Genomic DNA, 18338 nt, shown 5'->3' with positions numbered 1-18338 from the left:
GAGTGGGCGCGATAATAGACCAACGGGGCGAGGATCGAATTAACACCCCTCGGTGATGAGTCCGACGGCTCTTACCGTTGAGCTATTGAGGCTCAAAAGTTACATTGTAGTTTGTAACATCTGACTATTTCCGGCACAAGTATTCGTCAGTACTCGCTTTATCACATTTTATTTTGTTTTAAGAATAAGTATATTTATAACTTTTTAAAATGCCAAAGTGAGTGTTGATGTTTGTTATCGTCAATGAATAATTGCGTAATATTTAAGTGCATTTAAATTAATATTAAATAATCATAAATATATTCATAAAGATTTTCGAAAGCGGCCTTGTTAAACCAATTGATCAGTTAAATGAATGCAAACTTAAACGATTGTTTACAGAGACAACCAATTATATTATTTAATACGAAACAAAATTGTAATTATTCGAACATTTTTAAACTGCATGTACCTAATTTATTTTTGTTAAATACTTATGTTCATTGGGTTAAAAAGATTTTTACTATGAAATACAAATTAAATTTTAATTGAATATTTAAAGTAAGATAATGAATAAGCCAGTCAGATTTATAGATTTTTTGCTATTTTTTTTCAAGTAAAGTCAAAGACTGGTCTAAATAATAATCTGCTTATACATATATTATTCACTCTTTAAAATATTATCATACTTTTTTCATTTGTAATTATACCTAATTAAAATAAATTTAAACTATTACTTTTAAATTTATAATAAATAAAATAATTAAGAAAAACAAGAAATAATCCATCTAATTTGTTCACTCAGAGGCAAGGTATCCATTACGCTGGCGCTATTACCTAACCTACCCCTCTGGATGGCAAGGCCTTGGGCCAAATAAACGCCAGCTTTTGGGTCACCTGATGCATGGGAAAATTTATCAGATATAGCATTAAATTTTTTTTTGGTATCTGTTGACCATGGGCCTAAAGTTTCAAAGGCAAGCGCCGCAAATACATAGTCATTCGATTTACGATACGACGCTTATAAAATTGAGCATATTGAGCAACTGCACTAGATGTTTATGACTAAAGCGCACCCCATTGACCACGGCACTATTGTCGCCCGTTGGGTCTCTTGCCGTCATCCCTGAACAAACCGGGAGGTTCTAATTGCGACAGTGGCCATTGCGCGACGAATTATATCGTTAATAGTACTGTGGCGATATAAATGACCATCGCTTCTGCTGCAGCTGAGTCCATGATGACCAAAATTGATCCACGCGGCTACCACAGTGGCAGATATGAGGCTCGCAAACTTTGACATCCAATCGTAATTTTTTTTTTTTTAATAATGAGCTTTACGGCTCTGGATACATCCAATCGTAAGCATACGGCTATGAAACATTGTCCTATCAAGAACCGTCTCTAGGTTATGTGATGGCAAAACCTGTAGCACATGACTAGACTCCTTCTCAGACAACTTTCTATACATATAAATATTTAATTTAAAGGTATAAAATTATCAGATTTCCTCAAGGATAATTTTTGAAATCTTATATCAGGTCTTAAGTTCTGTGTGGTAGTATAGGAGAGGTACAGGACAATTTTTTAGCTTGCTTCAAATACTCTCAAAGTCAACCAGCACGGCTATTCTCTAACGATGTTTTGTATAACTCACAAGTGCGAATTTCGAATTCACCGCTATCTTTCTCATTGTAAAGTATCGTGTTCAACAGAGAGAGATAGAATAGATTCGAAACTCGCACTTGCGAGTTATAATAATATCGATAGAGCCTAGCAGCTCTCGGAATATTAGACCCTGTTCCGCAACTTAGTAGGAGGCACTACCGCGCCCTCTGATTCGTGTGCATGGTGTTGCTAGATATTCTATTCTTATGGTCAACGTATCAAGTTAATGTGTCTAACTATCGTTGCGTTGGTTAAGTGTGAAAATCTTAGAATGTACAAGGCTATAGGCGAGCTACTTCGGTTAAGGTTCATTACGCAGTACGTCGGTGTAGAAATCGTGCAAACCGCTGCCTTTGGTTGTTCAAGTGTCTTGAGCAATTGCAGTTTACTTACTCGTACGTATGTTTGTTAATTTTTGCGATGCGAGTAACGTGACTGGGATGTGGTTTATCTTTTAGAATTGTTTCGTATATACTTGTATGTCCATTGGTTAACATTGACTACAATAGATTGTTCTAGTTTGTTTAGTATGAAAATAAGATGATTGAGGTTTTCTTTCTTTTTAGAAATACTCAGTATTAACGCGGAGATGGGAGGTTGGTAAGAGTTCTGGGTGCCTAGTGGGAGTTTTCAATATTTTCATATTGTTACCATTGCGTTAACGTTAACGCGAATTTATATGGAATTGAAATAGTTGTGCAGTAGTGCCACTAGATGGCGCTGTTTCAATTCCCTAGAAATTCGCGTTTACGTTAACGTGGTCGTCACAGTATCAAACTACCACTAGGCCCTCTGATCTCGGAGTACGTCAGATTATTAAATATTATTATATTAGGTAATACTTAAACTGCCAATCATGGTCTAACTAATGACCTAACTAAAGTAAACCCTAAGCTAAATCTTCCTGTGGGAAAATCAGGAAAGCAAAGAGTTTAGGTCCCCTTGCACGGCATAACTGGGTAGGTAAACTAAACTGGGGATTAAAGTACAAAGTAGAATAATTAAAAAATCTGAATAATTACGTCTTACGTCAGGCTTTAAAGGTTCTATGACGCTACGAGAATCTTGTAAAAAATATAGAGAACGATATTTTATACGTTATATAGATAGGGCACTAGCGTGTATAATTCAATTAGTCGCTTATTAAATAACGAAAGTTTTTTTTTAAACAAATAATACCTAAATATTGTCTACAATATCGAGTTGTGTGTTCAGGAAAAATAAAAACTATATATACCTACTTAAATATGCAATGTAAATAAACACAAAACTCAGTGGAGTAGCTAAATTCGGATCTTCTTCTTCTTGATGTCGCGGCTCTGCAGGTCTTTTCGAGGTCCCTGTATCACGTTGACCGTTACCGATCTATTGTGATCGCCACTGACTAGAATTCCCCTTCAATACTGGTTTCCGCCAGGTACAACAGCAGTTTCTTGGCTGGGATGTGTTTTACCTCCTCAGGTAAAACACAGGGTTTGCTGTGAAATGCCCTAAGTGGAGGTTGCGTTATGTATTAGAGCTGGGCAATTGCATAAGATGTGCATAGGTGTTTCCTCAGACCCCGCACAGATAAGATCACTTTTTGCGGTGATTTTGTAGGCACGTAACCTATCTATAGTATAAAATATCGTTGAATATAGATAGATGGCTTTTGTGTTACCGTATCTCCTTATAAGGTAGTTGACGATAAATGACGAGTTGTTACTTTATTCCGTGTTTTATACATTCTGCTAGGTAGAAATAGCCTTACCGTTTAATTTTAATTAAAAACAAATAAAGCCTCAACTGATTTAACACTCACAATTATTGATCAGTAAATTAGTAAATTAAGAAGCATCAATAACTCCACGACAAAGTACCTCACAATCAGTCAGCCAGTAATTCTATCTATCTTTTTTTATAAACTTTGCCATGTTATTTTTCTGTAGTCAAGATACGGGGGGGGGGGGGGGGTTTGTCCCTGTATTCGCACGGAAACGGGAACTACGCGAGTGAAACCGCAGGGCGTCGGCTAGTTAGATGTATACGTATAAGTACATATCTCAAAATGTAGTAGACTTCTTTAAGATTTTATTATCTACTCGTATTATTACCCTACCTACTAATAAAGTAAAAAAATAACTCTATTCTACCAATAAATTAAAAAATAAAAAACCGTAAAAACCACCGTTGTACTTCAAGGAATATTCTAAATAAGAAGTATTAGCCAAATCGGTCGTTCTTGAGATTTACGTTTAGCGATTCATTTTTAGGGTTTCGTAGTCCACAAGGAACCCTTATAGTCTGTCCGTCCGTCCGTCCGCGGTTTAGCGCAGAGACTATTACTACCAGAAAGCTTTAAATTAGCATGAATATGTAAATTAAAAATTTGAACAATGTCGTAAAATAAAACTTTTGAAAAATATTTTTTTCAAGATTTTATTTCCCCTACATGTAAAGGGGGGATGATTTTTTTGCTCGTTTATTTCATAGTGTATTGCTGGATAGGGTATTGCTGGATAGGTCTTTAAAAGTTGTGAGGTGTCTTCTACCAATGTATATCGATTTAGGGATCCGTTTGTAAAATATTAAGCTTATAAGAGCTAATTTTTGTTAGAGTCAAGTGTAACCACCCTCTACCGGCTAAACGGTTGTTCACAGATACGTGAAATAATTCATGGAAGTAAGATATACAATGAATTTACAAGGAAAACTATAACGGCTAATGAGCAATTGCTATTTATCGAAAACTAGTCGACTATCTTAAAAAAAGTAATTGGAAAACGATAATTGCATACTAATTCCGTTGTTAATTAAAAAGATAAAGTTGTCAGTAGGATAACTTAGAGCTTGTTACAAATAAAAAGATGAGATTTGATAAGGGTATGTATATTAATTACGTCTATAAAGTAGTGAAAAGAAAATATGAAAAAAAAAATTTTTGGGGTTCCTTCCCTACATGCAAAGTGAGGAAGTTTTATCGTCTATAACTCTATATTATAGTGTGGGGTATCGTTCTCGGTATTTTTGTGAATTACATATGGGATAAAAGTGTTACATTAACCTAAGGAACCCTTAACTGCGCGTGGCCCGACACGCACTTGGCCGGTTTTTATATTATACGAGTAGATATGTTTATAAAATATTAGCTGACTCCACGCGGTTTCACACGCGTGGTTCCCGTTCCCGTAGGAATACGGGGATAATATATAGTATCTAGCCTTCCTCGATAAATGGGCTATCTAACACTGAAAGAATTTTTCAAATGAGACCAGTAGTTCCTGAGATTAGCGCGTTCAATCAAACAAACAAACAAACAAACTCTTTAGCTTTATAATATTAGTAAAGATACTTAACAAATAATTTCTTTTTATACTCGTACATACCTACTCGTTGGTAGTCATTATAATTACGAGGCGAGTACTTAGGTCTATCACGAAATATTGAACGGAAACTGCAGTTTCATGTAGGTATTATGTTGTACAATTTCCCTCAGTGAAACGAGTGTGGTAACACTTGTATTGGATGAATGAACAACTTCGTGTTATGTATACCTACAATTTATTATTACCACGAAGAAATGTTAGTAACATATCAAAGTTATAAATCACAGATAATATTGTATGACTTCCCTAATATTTTAATCTTCTTTTTATGAATATAAATATAGTAATGGACTTGAATTCATATGTGAGGTAGCTTAAGGGATTTTTTTCTTGCATAATACGAGTACGTAGATACTTAATTGACTTTATTGTTGATTTCTTTATTCTTTACAAGTTAGCCCGTGACTGCAATCTCACCTGATGGTAAGTGATGATGCAGTCTAAGATGGAAGCGGGCTAACTTGTTAAGAGGAGGATGAAAATCCACACCCATTTTGGCTTCTACACGACATCGCACCGGAATGCTAAATCGCTTGGCGGTACGTCTTTGCCGGTAGGGTGGTAACTAGCCACGGCCGAAGCCTCCTACCAGCCAGACCTAGACCAATTAAGAAAATCTCAATCTGCCCAGCCAGGAATCGAACCTAGGACCTCAGGCAAATTTTACTTGTCGACGTAACATTTGCCTTTAATAAGTTTTATAAGAATTTGAACTTTATTTCTATTGGATGCCAAAAATAAAATGTCACTAACAACGAAGTTGCCATGAAAATGAGCGATGTCACATCGCTGAAACTTTACAGAATGCAGGGGCTGTAAGATTAGTGTCACCTTGCCGCATCAAAGTCAATGCCTGGTTGACGTTTGTAAACGATTTACGATCCCTTTCCGAATCGATATGTGTGTGATCAGTGGCGTACATAAGCTTATCGACCAGGGCATGAACTAGTAAGAAAAATTAAGCATATTCGGAAAATATACATTTAATAAGCATTCAGAAAAATCTCTTGGGGTATGCAGTACTTTAATGCTTTTATGAAGTGCACGCCACTGTGTGTGATACAATTGTGTGTGATATGCGCGTGTGTGTGTTTTTCTATGATATAACCTTAATTTAACGAAAACACTACCCCAGATTAGGATAATCATCATCATCATCAACAACCCATATTCAACTCGCAGTTGAGCACGAGTCTCCTCTCAGAATGAGAGGGGTTAGGCCTTAAAGTCAACCAAGTCAACCACGCTGGAAAGAATTAAGTAGGCTCTCAGGTATGCAAGTTTCCTCACGAAGTTTTTTCTTAAACTTTTGAGACACGTGATATTTAATTTCATAAAATGCGCACAACTAAGAAGTTGGAGTTGCATGCCCCGGACCGGATTAGAACCTACGCCCTCCGAATCTAAGGCAAATCCACTGGGCTATCAGGCCCATATAATCTCATACATAATGTATTACGTAAGTAGGTACCTAATAATATTTTACATATTTATATGACAAAATCAATAAATCAATAATCATTAAGAAATAAATGTACGCATAGGTTCCCATTGTATCTTGTTTTTCAACCAAATGCACATCTAACTGAAATGTATAATTAATGATTATTGATTATGTTATTAATTAAGAAATAAATATGAATTAGACTAATGACATTAATATTATTGACAATGACATTATTATTGATGTACTTAGTATTACACTTTAAAGTTAATTTAATAAAATTAAACGAATTATTTTTTTCTTTTTATTACGTAGTTTTTAAAATTATAGCGAGAAGAATACAATTAAGTTTTTAAACCCTTCAATACTTTTCGTTGCTGTGTAGTAGTAGGTAGGTTAGATTGGTATTATTATTTTAAATTGGTAGTATTTATTTTAAAATATTTAGTTCAGAGATTTTTCAAGTCAAGGCGTATTAGCCATGTTTAGCAATTCTCTTAATTTACTATCAGAGAATGATGTTATAATCGACTAGCTGACCCGGCAAACTTTGTTCTGACATATTAATTTATATATCTTACAAAATTACTAAAGTCGCGATTAATAAATAAGAACAGACAATAGGAGGGTGAAGAACATGTTAATATTTGCTTCATCTTCACACAAGAAGTAAAATTAAATTTTAAAAGATCAACTGTTGCGCTTAACGTCGCTTCTCAACAGAACTCGCCTTTCAAACCGGTGGTAGAATCTCCAGAAAGAATCAAACGAATTGTGAATAAAATGTTGACCTACCAAAATTATTCAAAAATATTTTCAACGAAATCGGCCGAGCTGTTACGGAGAAATGCACCCACAAATAATTATAATTTATTTGGAAAAACACTATAATACGAAATTTTTAAATATACTCAAAGACACAATTATCCGCCCACTTTAATATACTCGCATCATATTAAAAAGGGCGGATAATTGTGCTATGTTAGAAAATATTTTTACTTACGGTGTACGTAGAGTCGATACAACAACAACGCTAGACGCCGTCGAAAGCGGACCGCGTGCGAAGTGTCCCGCCGTGCGCACCACGCAAGCGCGCGCACTCTACTTACCACGGCTTCGACTACGCTGGGCCGCGACATACTTCTTATCACATGGAATCACGGTTAAGTTAGCCGGTTTTCACTTAAATTATCCTTCACTAGCCGACGTCTCGCGGTTTCACGTGTAGCTCCCGTTTGTGAGAATATGGGGATAAAATGTTGCCTATGACACTCAAATAACGTGGCTTACTAGTGGTAATATAATTTTTAAAATCAGTTTAGTAGATCGAGAGATTACCCCCTACAACACCACTAACTTGACATCTTTTATAATATTTTTATCCTTAACTAGCCGATGCTTCGCGGTTTCACGTGTAGTTCCCGTTTGGGAGAATACGGGGATAAAATATTGCCTATGACACACAAATAACGTGGTTTACTAGTGGTAAAAGAATTTTTAAAATCAGTTCAGTAGATCGAGATATTACCCCCTACAACATCACTAACTTGACCTCTTTAATAATATTTTTATCCTTAACTAGCCGATGCCTCGCGGTTTCAGGTGTACTTCCCGTTCCCGACCGTGAGAATACGGGTATATAATATGGCTTATGTGTTCAAATAACATGGCTTTCTAGTGGTAAAAGAATTTTTAAAATCAGTTAATTATTACAACTAGAGATTACCCCCTACAACACCGCTAACTTGACCTCTTTTATAATATTTTTATCCTTAACTAGTCGACGCAACGGCCCGCGGTTTCATACGTAGTTCCCATCCCCGTCTTTGAGAATATGGGGATATATATAGCCTGATAACACTCAAATAACGTGACTCTCTTGTGGTAAAAGAATTTTCTAAATCGATTCAGTATATCTAGAGATTACCCCCACAACATCACTAGCATGACCTCTTTATTATCCATAGCTAGTTTCACCAGCGTTGTTCCCGTTTCCGTCCGTGAGAATACGGAGATAAAATATGGGTTATGACAATCAAATAACGTGGCTTTCTAGAGGTAAAAGAATTTTTAAAATCAGTTCAGTAGATCGAGAAATTCCCCCCCTACAACATCAGTATCTTGACCTCTTTCTTTATTATCCGTAGCTAGCTGACGGGACGCCTCGGAGTTTCACCCGCGTTGTTCCCGTTTCCGTCCGTGAGAATACGGGGATAAAATATAGCCTATAATACTCAAATAACGTGGCTTTCTAGTGGTAAAAAAATTTTCAAAATCGATTCAGTAGATCCAGAGATTACCCCTATAACACCACTAACTTTACCTCTTTATAATATTACTGTAGATTGACGGTATAAAACGAATCATCGTCTATAATATATGTATAATTTACCACTTCATAGTTAAACCAACCTGGGTTCACGGTAAACTTTGGTTAAGCTTAAAAATGCCTAAGAAAGCCTAAGAAACATTTCTTCAACTGAAAAACTAAATTTTTTATGAGGGTTAAACTAGATGGTCATTTAGGAGAACTAAGCCTGTTTTCATTAAAAAATAATCCTTAATTGAGTACAAAAGACGCTACGTCAATTATGCTGCTTTAAAAACATATTTTCTACCGACAATTTAAAAGCATTTTTTTTTAATTATTTATTGCTGAATTACTCCGTAAATCACGGTTAATTAAGCCGGTTTTCACGATGACAGTAAGACGCTCTGTCTACGTCAATTGAGTAGCTTTATGGACGCCCGCGACTTCGTCCGCCTTTTAACCTTCTTAATCCGTCTCTATCACAAAATACTTCCCCTATCAAAGCTGTTCTCATTTATATACTATATTTTTATTCTTTACAAGTTAGCCTGACTACAATCTCACCTGATGGTAAGTGATGATGCAGTCTAAGATGGAAGCGGGCTAACTTGTTAGGAGGAGGTTGAAAATCCACACACCTTTCGGTTTCTACACGACATCATACCGGAACGCTAAATCGCTTGCCACGGCCGAAGCCTCCCACCAGCCAGACCTGGACCGATTAAGAAAATCTCAATCCACCCAGCCGGGGATCGAACCCAGGACCTCCGTTTTGTAAATCCACCGCGCATACCACTGCGCCACGTAGGCCCTCAAAAAAAATAGATTTATTTGTGTCAATTAATATTAGCTACATCAAAAAATATGCTATTCTAAGCTATAATAAGCTATTAAAATGTCCGCAATTTTCTCAAAAAGTGATGATTTACATATTTTGAATATTCTTTTACCAATGGAATGTCAGGTTATTATTTTGTGAGTGTGATAGGCTACATTGTATCCCCATATTCTCATTGGAGTGGGAACTGCGCAAGCGAATCCGTGGGCGTCTGCTAGTGTAAAATAAATTCACTAAAACTCCATATTAATATCGGATAAACGTTTAGAAATGGAAATTAATAAAAATGTTCTATTACACTCTCGTGGCCTCGAAGTATCATCTCTAACGTTTAAAATCGATGTTTAGTAAATCGTTGTACCAAGGGATTACCATGCCGGCTTTTTCTGGGTCAGCTAGAATGTCAAACCGGTGGCAGACTTATGTACCTGACTATCTACTTGCAACCCTTGAAGGTTGCATTGAACTTGATGAGACTCTTTCGTGTGTTTTATTTACAACTTGCCTGCCAATTTGATTATGAATTATAGAATAACTAGCGGACAAACTCAAACTTCTTTTCGACTTATATGCATTACATCCCTATCCCTACCCCTACCATACAGTACCTCTACCCTAAATAAAACTCTCTGTAAGAACCATCCTCGAACTTCAAGGAGTATTCTAAAAAAAGAATTAGCGAATTCGGTTCAGCCGTTGCATTGCACCGGGCGAATTTTTTTTTTTTTTTATTCTTTACAAGTTAGCCCTTGACTACAATCTCACCTGATGGTAAGTGATGATGCAGTCTAAGATGGAAGCGGGCTAACAAGGAGGAGGATGAAAATCCACACCCCTTTCGGTTTCTACACGGCATCGTACCGGAACGCTAAATCGCTTGGCGGTACGTCTTTTGCCGGTAGGGTGGTAACTAGCCACGGCCGAAGCCTCCCACCAGCCAGACCTGGACAAATTAAAAAAAATCTCAATCTGCCCAGCCGGGGATCGAACCCAGGACCTCCGTCTTGTAAATCCACCGCGCATACCACTGCGCCACGGAGGCCGTCAAAATTTTGGTAAGCTCCTGGACCTCACTCAAACTCTGTCTGGGTCTTCTGGCGTAGCCAATTTGAAATACATACGTGAGTCTTGAAAAAATATTTGCTACGTTAATCTGTTGCAATAATTTAATTACTCGTAGGTTCAAAAGGGCTCGAAAGGGCTAGAACCCAGAGCCGTAAAGCTTATTTAAAAAAAAAATACTCGTAGGTTACTACGAAAAGAGAAAAAAAATAACTCTTTAAATCTATACAATTATCTACGTACACAATTCTTTTATTAATTTCTATGCAAATGATATTAGAATCTACTAATTTTACACATTGCCGCTAGACTAGTAATCTAAACAATCCCTAGGCAATTTACACATTACCTACGTAATGAATTGTTCCACTTTAAAAGTTCTAAAAAAGACTCTCCACGCGGACGAAGTCGCGAGCATCCGGTAGTGTCGACAACATTCACGTTTTCCAATTAGCTGGATATACTGTTTTAGAAGTGGGTACGACAGTATTCCAACGAGTTGGGATAGAACCCATATAGATAGAACCAGATAGAACCAGACAGAACCAGATAGAACCAGATAGTACCCTCTCGGTGGTGAGTTTCCTTACCGTGGAGCTATTAGAGGTACATCACCTAATAATATTTTAAATTCGAAAGTGAATTTGTTTGTTTGTTACGCTTTCACGCTTTAACTACTGAACCGATCATCATGATATTGTGATTACTATTAAAGAAATAAATTTAAATTTCACGCGAACGAAGGAGTTGAATTCTTCTCGGATGACTTTTCCTTATGTCCCATCTCAAGGGAAATACAAAATTCCTTGCTTCAAAGTTATCTTAACGTGCCCGCAAAGTCCTCATGAAAATAGGTCGGTTGAGTGTTGATTTAATAATATTTAGGTATATTATAGGCTTCAAAGACGTATTTTAGTTATTTTGATTTTATACAAAATTACTAAAATGATTTCCATGAAAATAGATGTAGACCAATCTCGTTTTTTTTTTAATTTGCCATATTTTTTATAATATGACCAATATTCCCTCCAACTAGTCGGTAAAGACTGTGCTAGGAGTGGGTACGACAATAGTGAGCAAAACGACCAACGGGGTGAGGATTGAACCACCACCTCTCGGTGATGAATCCATCCGCTCTTGCCGTTGAGCTATTAAGGCTTATCTGGAAGTATACCTACTCTTTCAAACAAAAAAAAAAAATTAAAATTGGTTAATAAATATGACGAAGTTATGAGGTAACAAACATTAAAAAAAACATAAGCGTCGGATTGAGAACTCCCTCCGTTTTTTTTAAATCAGTTATCAAACTGACAAACAGTCACCAAATATAATTGCAACTGTTTGTAGTTAAAATCTAGGCGTTACGTTACGAGTGTCCAAACCGTAGTTTAAAAAAATTATGGTTCCCGTCCCCGTGGGAATACGGGGATAGAATATAGCCTATATTTCTCGCTGATAATGTAGCTTGCCACTGGTGAAAGACTTTTTAAATAGGTTAAGTGGTTTAGGTTTGAAAGCGTAACTAAATCACATTCACATTTATAATATAGCCTAGGTAGGTACCTATTTAACTCAATTAATATCTATGTACATATAAATAATTATATTATTTGAGAATTTTCTGCAGAACACATGGTTTATAAGGTAGCTGACCGTCTTTAATTATTTTCATTGCATCATAAAGGTTCAACTTAGTCAGAGAGGGCAATATTACTAAATCGGTGGATTCCAGTATACCGGATCAAGTAGTTCTATACAGACGTTCTGTGGACATTGCGTTGGGAAATATTACCGGCTACTGAGGGCTAACGGTATTATGGTAGACGTCCACATATAAGCATCGTACACATCGCATCGAATGGATTTTTACTAAAGTGTTTTTCATATAGCAAGGGTCCGGTGACAGTCGCCTGTCTGACGTTCATATTACGTTCTGTTATCGGCAAACTTTCAAGATTGAAACGACCCGCACCATCCTACATGAAACGAACTGCACTCTTCCTCAAAAACGCTGTCATTTTTATCGATCTATAGCGGGGCTAAACAACCATTTCAAGCTTTAAGTAAAAGCGGCTAAAGTAATTTTGATTTTTCAATTTTTGTCTGTTATGAGTACTAGCCTACTATAAAACGAAATGAAAATTGGCGTGGGTGTGTATCTATATTTATTACGTCTATAAAGTGGTAAAAAGAAAGTTAAAAACATTTTTGTCCCTTTAAGCAAAGTGATGATGATTTTTTTATCGCATATCCCATAGTGTGGGGTATAGTTATCGGTATTTTTGTGCATTATAAAGGTTTAAAGGGCCACTGCGCCTGGCCTGATACACACTTGGTCGGATTTTCAAATTTTAGGGTAGAGTAGCTGACGCCGGGCGGTAACACCCGCGTGGTTCCCGTTCCCGTAAGAATATGGGAATAATATAATTATAGCCTATAGCCTTCCTCGATAAATGGGCTAGCTAACACTGAAAGAATTTTTCAAATCGGACCAGTAGTTCCTGAGATAAGCGCGTTCAATCAAACAAACAAACAAATAAATTCTTCAGCTTTATAATATTAGTATAGATTCGTGCGCGATCCGTACGAAATTTTACGGTAGATTCATGCGTGATCCGTACGAAACGGATGAGTGAACGCACTTGCATGACTTTCTATAGAAATTATTACTACGATCCGTTTGATACGATGCGTCCGATACGTACAAGGTGGATATGTGGGCGTATACCATTAAATAGTTAATCATCGATATAGAATAAGTATCTCAGCCTAGTTAATATTGTTGTTTAATTTATTCGCATTTACGTGATATCAACATTGTTAGCCTATTTGATTGACTCATTAGAGGGCCAAGCCTCGCTTCCTATAACAGAAGAGATATGGAGAGTAGATCCACCATGCTGCTCCAATGCTGGTTGGCGTAGGTGGGTACTTAGGGAGATAATGTATGATTTAGTAGAAATTAGAATTATTTGCGTGGGTTGCGCTGTGTAAATAGTTAGAAGGATTTGAAGGTTATAGGACTGTGACCTCTCATAAACAATAATACTAGGATATAATATAGCCTATATTACTCGCTGGTGATGTAGTTGTGTTTTCATTGTTAAAGAATTTATAAAAATGATCCAGTATGATTAAAATTAAAGTAATAAAAAAAATATTATAGTACATTTTACAGGTATCTAAAGTTTCATTAAATATTAAGCTTTTACACATTCTGATGCTGAAAGAATTAGTACCATCTAGTAGAAATAATAAACAGTGTTTGATATGTATACCATTTGTGAGTTAGTGTAGCTATTCAACGCTAGATGACGCCATTATTATATTTTTAACTAATTCGTTAAAGTATCACTGTGAAATACGACAGAAAAGCAAATAAATCACTAAAATATTTAAAATTTAAAATAATTATTGTCAAATAAAGGTTTCAAGTACTTACTAAAATAAAATCTTTCGTATTACTTTCATTAGGTATATCTATTCGCTACAAGATGGCACTATGATCATTAAATAATAGTACCGAAAAAACACGTTATACATAAGTAATTAAAATAATGTACATAATATAAATACATACAAGTACATAATATAAATTTAATGTTTATAAATTGATTATATAACACCGAAAAAAACTTAATTGAAAAAGTTTACTAACGCCATCTATATGTGTGTTCAGATAATGCTCTTTTCTAATGGTTTGTAACAAATTAAAAAAATACCCAATTACAATTATTACTGTTGCTTACGACGACATGTTAAAACAACGAATGACAATAAAGATCGGGAATATAAAAATGCAATGTAGGATTCTTTGGGAGGAAACAGAATAAAAATCAGTTAATGACAAAAAGCGAGTTTTGCCGTACGCGCTCCTGGCGACATGTTACCATAAATCAGAAGGGGGTTGCCCCACCCTCTAAGGGGTAAGCATGATCTTTTTCCAAGATCCTACATTTTTATAAGAAGCATCCGCACGCTCCTTTCTACTTCACAACACAGAATAAGGGGCGCAATAACATTTTATAACGTTTGCTTTTGACTTGGAAGTGATAAAATATTCACTTACTTAACATTTTAAACCTGTCTGTCTGTCTTTGGTATTTCTATTAACTAAATGTTAAGTTGTTACCGTATATTATACTTATCTAAGTATTGTGTGGATTGCTTAGTTAACTGATTTAAGGACTAAGTAATTTTTTGTGCAAAGAATCAACCTGGCTGTCCAGCGCGCAAAAGTTTTTGCCACCATTCCACGTGGGCATTATTTGTATAATTACTAGGATAAGTTAGCTTAAGTTCCTAATTTTAGTTTAACTTTATATTTTGCTAGAGGACGCTCTCGCGTCCGCGTAAAATTCAGTTTTTGAAAATTCCCGCGCGTTACTCTCAGCGGATGGGAGCGAGACCGAAAACGAGGCCTGTAGCCTAAGAAAAAGAATTATATCTCCCTCCACACCTGTAGCCATGTGGCACGTCGATCTCTTACTACGATCGCAAACGCTTCAAAAATTTAAAATGTATCGGAATGACATTTGTTATCAGCAGGTCACGTGATCAAATTATTATAGGATCTGTTAATCCCCTACATATTTTTATTTTTCGAAGCGTTAGCGTTTGTAGAAAGAGATTTGAAGTGCCACATGGCTACAGGCCTAGTTTAACTCATTCCAGATACTCGACGCAAGCCCAGGGTCTCTCACGCGCCGAAAGACTTGACGGCTCATTCCTCTTCGTCTTTTTTCGGTCATACTCAACTAATACCGAAGCCAGACACTGCCCGAATGGTGTGGGAAGTAGCGAGGAAAGTAAGCAAGGAAGTTGTGGGGCCACTATACTCATCCGGCCGCGAATATTCGTGGATATATTTCCTCGAGTAAAGCAGTATGTGGCCAGTGTCGCCAATACTATATGACGATGAGATATCCTCGTGAAGAGATATAAACAAAATTCAACCAATGGCGGCGTAACCAGAAATACCGCTGTCTCTTTCATTGCGTCGGTACGAAAGAGATGGTACTGGGGCAACTCCGACGCCATTGGACGAAATTTCTCTTCAATGGTCGCATGTTAGCACCACAGGTAGGGCGACATAGCGACAACTCGCGGCAGCGCATAGTAGAGCATAGCATAGTGTGGCGGCTAGGTAATTGTTCAGTATTTTTCAAACTGACTTTTGTTTAATGCTAACTTCGTTTTCGAACGATGATTTTGCCGTCTTTTGTCTCTTTCCCTCTCTCTCTCCCAAAAATGGTTGAGTAAACAAGACGTATAAAAAATGCGCAATAAAACAATCTATCCTATTAAAAGGAAAGTGAAATTTCCATCATTAGTGGTCCTTCGAGCCGGATTTGATCCAGCGACTTATGGATGATTGTTTCAAAATTAAAATAATAACTTCTACACACTGAGAAAGAGGTCATGGTTGCATTTACCGCGCATTCTTACTCACTCCTACACATTACAGGAAAGAGGAATATTCATCTTTATCAACATCAACAAACCATATTCGGCTCACTGTTGAGCACGAGACTCCTCTAAGAATGAGAGGGGTTAGGCTAATAGTCCACCACGCTGGCCCAATGAAGGTTGGCATAAAGGAATATTGGTCATAATTTATACTTTTAATACAAGTAAAGGTGAATTCGACCTCGCACTTGCGAGTTATACAAAACATCGTTAGAGAATAGCCGTGCTGCTGCCGTATATGTGGAAACCAGGCGAAGTGGCGCCGTAACGCGTTACGTTACGAAGCGTACTCTCAGTTTAGAAGTTATTACTTTAGCGGTAGTACTTCCCCAGCTCTCTGATACATAGCTCTACCTACTTAATATAATATAAGATGTAACATTCTTCGTACGTCATTCGCAAGGTTGATGTTGCTTTAAATTTTCGCGCCAAAAACGCTCTCTTTCAAACCTTGTACTTGTATGTACATCTAAAATTGTACAATAAATATATTTTAATCCTAAACTACCACAGAATTCATTAAAATTGTATTAAATTGATAGAATAAATCAAAATTATTTTAAATTTGAAATTTACGCGGTAAAACGCCAACGCCGGTAGTAATTTTATGATTAAATAATAATTATAAAATTATTGACCAAATATAACAATAAACACCATAGTATGTAGTAAACCATATTATGTGATAATTGTCGAAGTATGCGCGAATACTTTCAAACTCATACGGGGTACTTCGTCATTAGCTTGTTCTCACAACGCAACGTGAGCTAAACTGCGGACCGCACACAGTATGCTTTGTGAGGGGGCTCGTATGGGTCAGTAACTACTAGACACTACTAGAGCAGGGTATACTTACTCCGACAATAATCACGTAAGTTTCAGCCGTGTTTTATATTATAATACACTTACACTAAATATATTATAATTTATAATTCTGTTATTTGTTAACTACGGTTGTTCTGTGTGGTGAATGAGCGGGGTACCCAATAATACGGGTTATCCACCTAGTACAGGGGCCCTTGCTACTTGTAAGACTTAGTTCACGAATAAAGATTTTTTTCATTTTTCATTTTTTATTTTTCATAGGCTCAGAGTCACACAGTGGGCGATGGAACGAGCAATGCCTGGAATATCTCTGCGTTATTGAATCAGAAATGAGGAAATACGCAGAAAAACTATAGTCACTGACATAGCTCATCGAGTCGCGAAGCTAAAGTAGCAATGGGCGGGGCACATGGTTCGAAGAGCGAAGAGCACAAGAAAGCGCAGTTTTGGTCGACCCCCACCAGGTGGAGTGACGACATCAAGCGAGTCGTAGGGATTCGCTGGATGCAGGATCAGGAATCAAGATAGTGATGTTTGGAAGTCTCTAAAAAAGGCAGTGTCTTGCAGTTGACGGCTGATATAATGATGATGATGATGATAAAAATAATTTTTATGAATTCCATTAAGTATTTAAAATATTTATTTTGCACTGTTACAAATACTGTGTAAGAATCTGTAACTGTGCAAAATGAATATTTTTATTTTGCACTGTTCAGACAACATTGACGTCAGACACACAGTCTGATGTCCAATCCGATGAAAGTAAAATTTCCATTTTTGTACGACATCAAATTAAAAATTTGTATTTTTCATCTCTTCCCGCCTTTTCGCGCCCAACTTTTTCAATATGTCGCCGGTAAGAGCCACGCTCTGCCACCATTAACCACCGACACTTCACCGTTGCTATAAACTCACAAATCATGAAACGTGCCCGCCTGGGCTACAAGTTAAAAACAACTTAATTACCAACACGACAAGGTTCATTATTGTTATTTTTTAAAACTCGTGGTGTACGAGAACAAAATATACATCAATCAAAATAATTTGGACCTTATTGTTAACTGTTATAAAGTGGTCTTTCACTTGATTTAGTTAAAAATTGTGAAACGAACAAAGAGAGCGAGAAACGAGGCCAACATTCGTTAATAATGTAATGTATATTTATTGGTCTACATTATTCTACCGATGTCGGCTTACTCTAAATAGGCCTTAATGTTAATTATTTTGAAGATTAGACAGCAGCAAAGGGGCTTTTAATTTTTTTTTTGGCTAAATTGGTATCCTTATTTTCTAATGAAAAATATTAAATTTTTTTTGTAAAAATATTATCTGAGCATATTTTTGATATCGACATTTGACTTTTCACTAAATTTATTT

The 18338-nt window shown here is 36.5% G+C and overlaps 1 protein-coding gene across 1 annotated transcript in view; it reads right to left on the bottom strand.

Annotated features, from left to right (window-relative positions):
- Window positions 1-7610, bottom strand: part of LOC112055895 (fatty-acid amide hydrolase 2-B) — a 33854-nt gene extending 26244 nt beyond the window's left edge. The window contains exon 1 of the mRNA XM_052884598.1: window positions 7461-7610. Within this exon, the coding sequence (XP_052740558.1) occupies window positions 7461-7595 (135 nt within the window). The 5' untranslated portion in view covers window positions 7596-7610. The remainder of the gene's footprint in view (window positions 1-7460) is intronic.
- Window positions 7611-18338: the final 10728 nt, after the last annotated feature.

Source organism: Bicyclus anynana, chromosome 12 (genome assembly GCF_947172395.1).
Source record: "Bicyclus anynana chromosome 12, ilBicAnyn1.1, whole genome shotgun sequence".
Taxonomy (NCBI): domain Eukaryota; kingdom Metazoa; phylum Arthropoda; class Insecta; order Lepidoptera; family Nymphalidae; genus Bicyclus; species Bicyclus anynana.
Note: the sequence above shows the minus strand (reverse complement) of the source record. Positions and strands in the feature narration are given on the sequence as shown.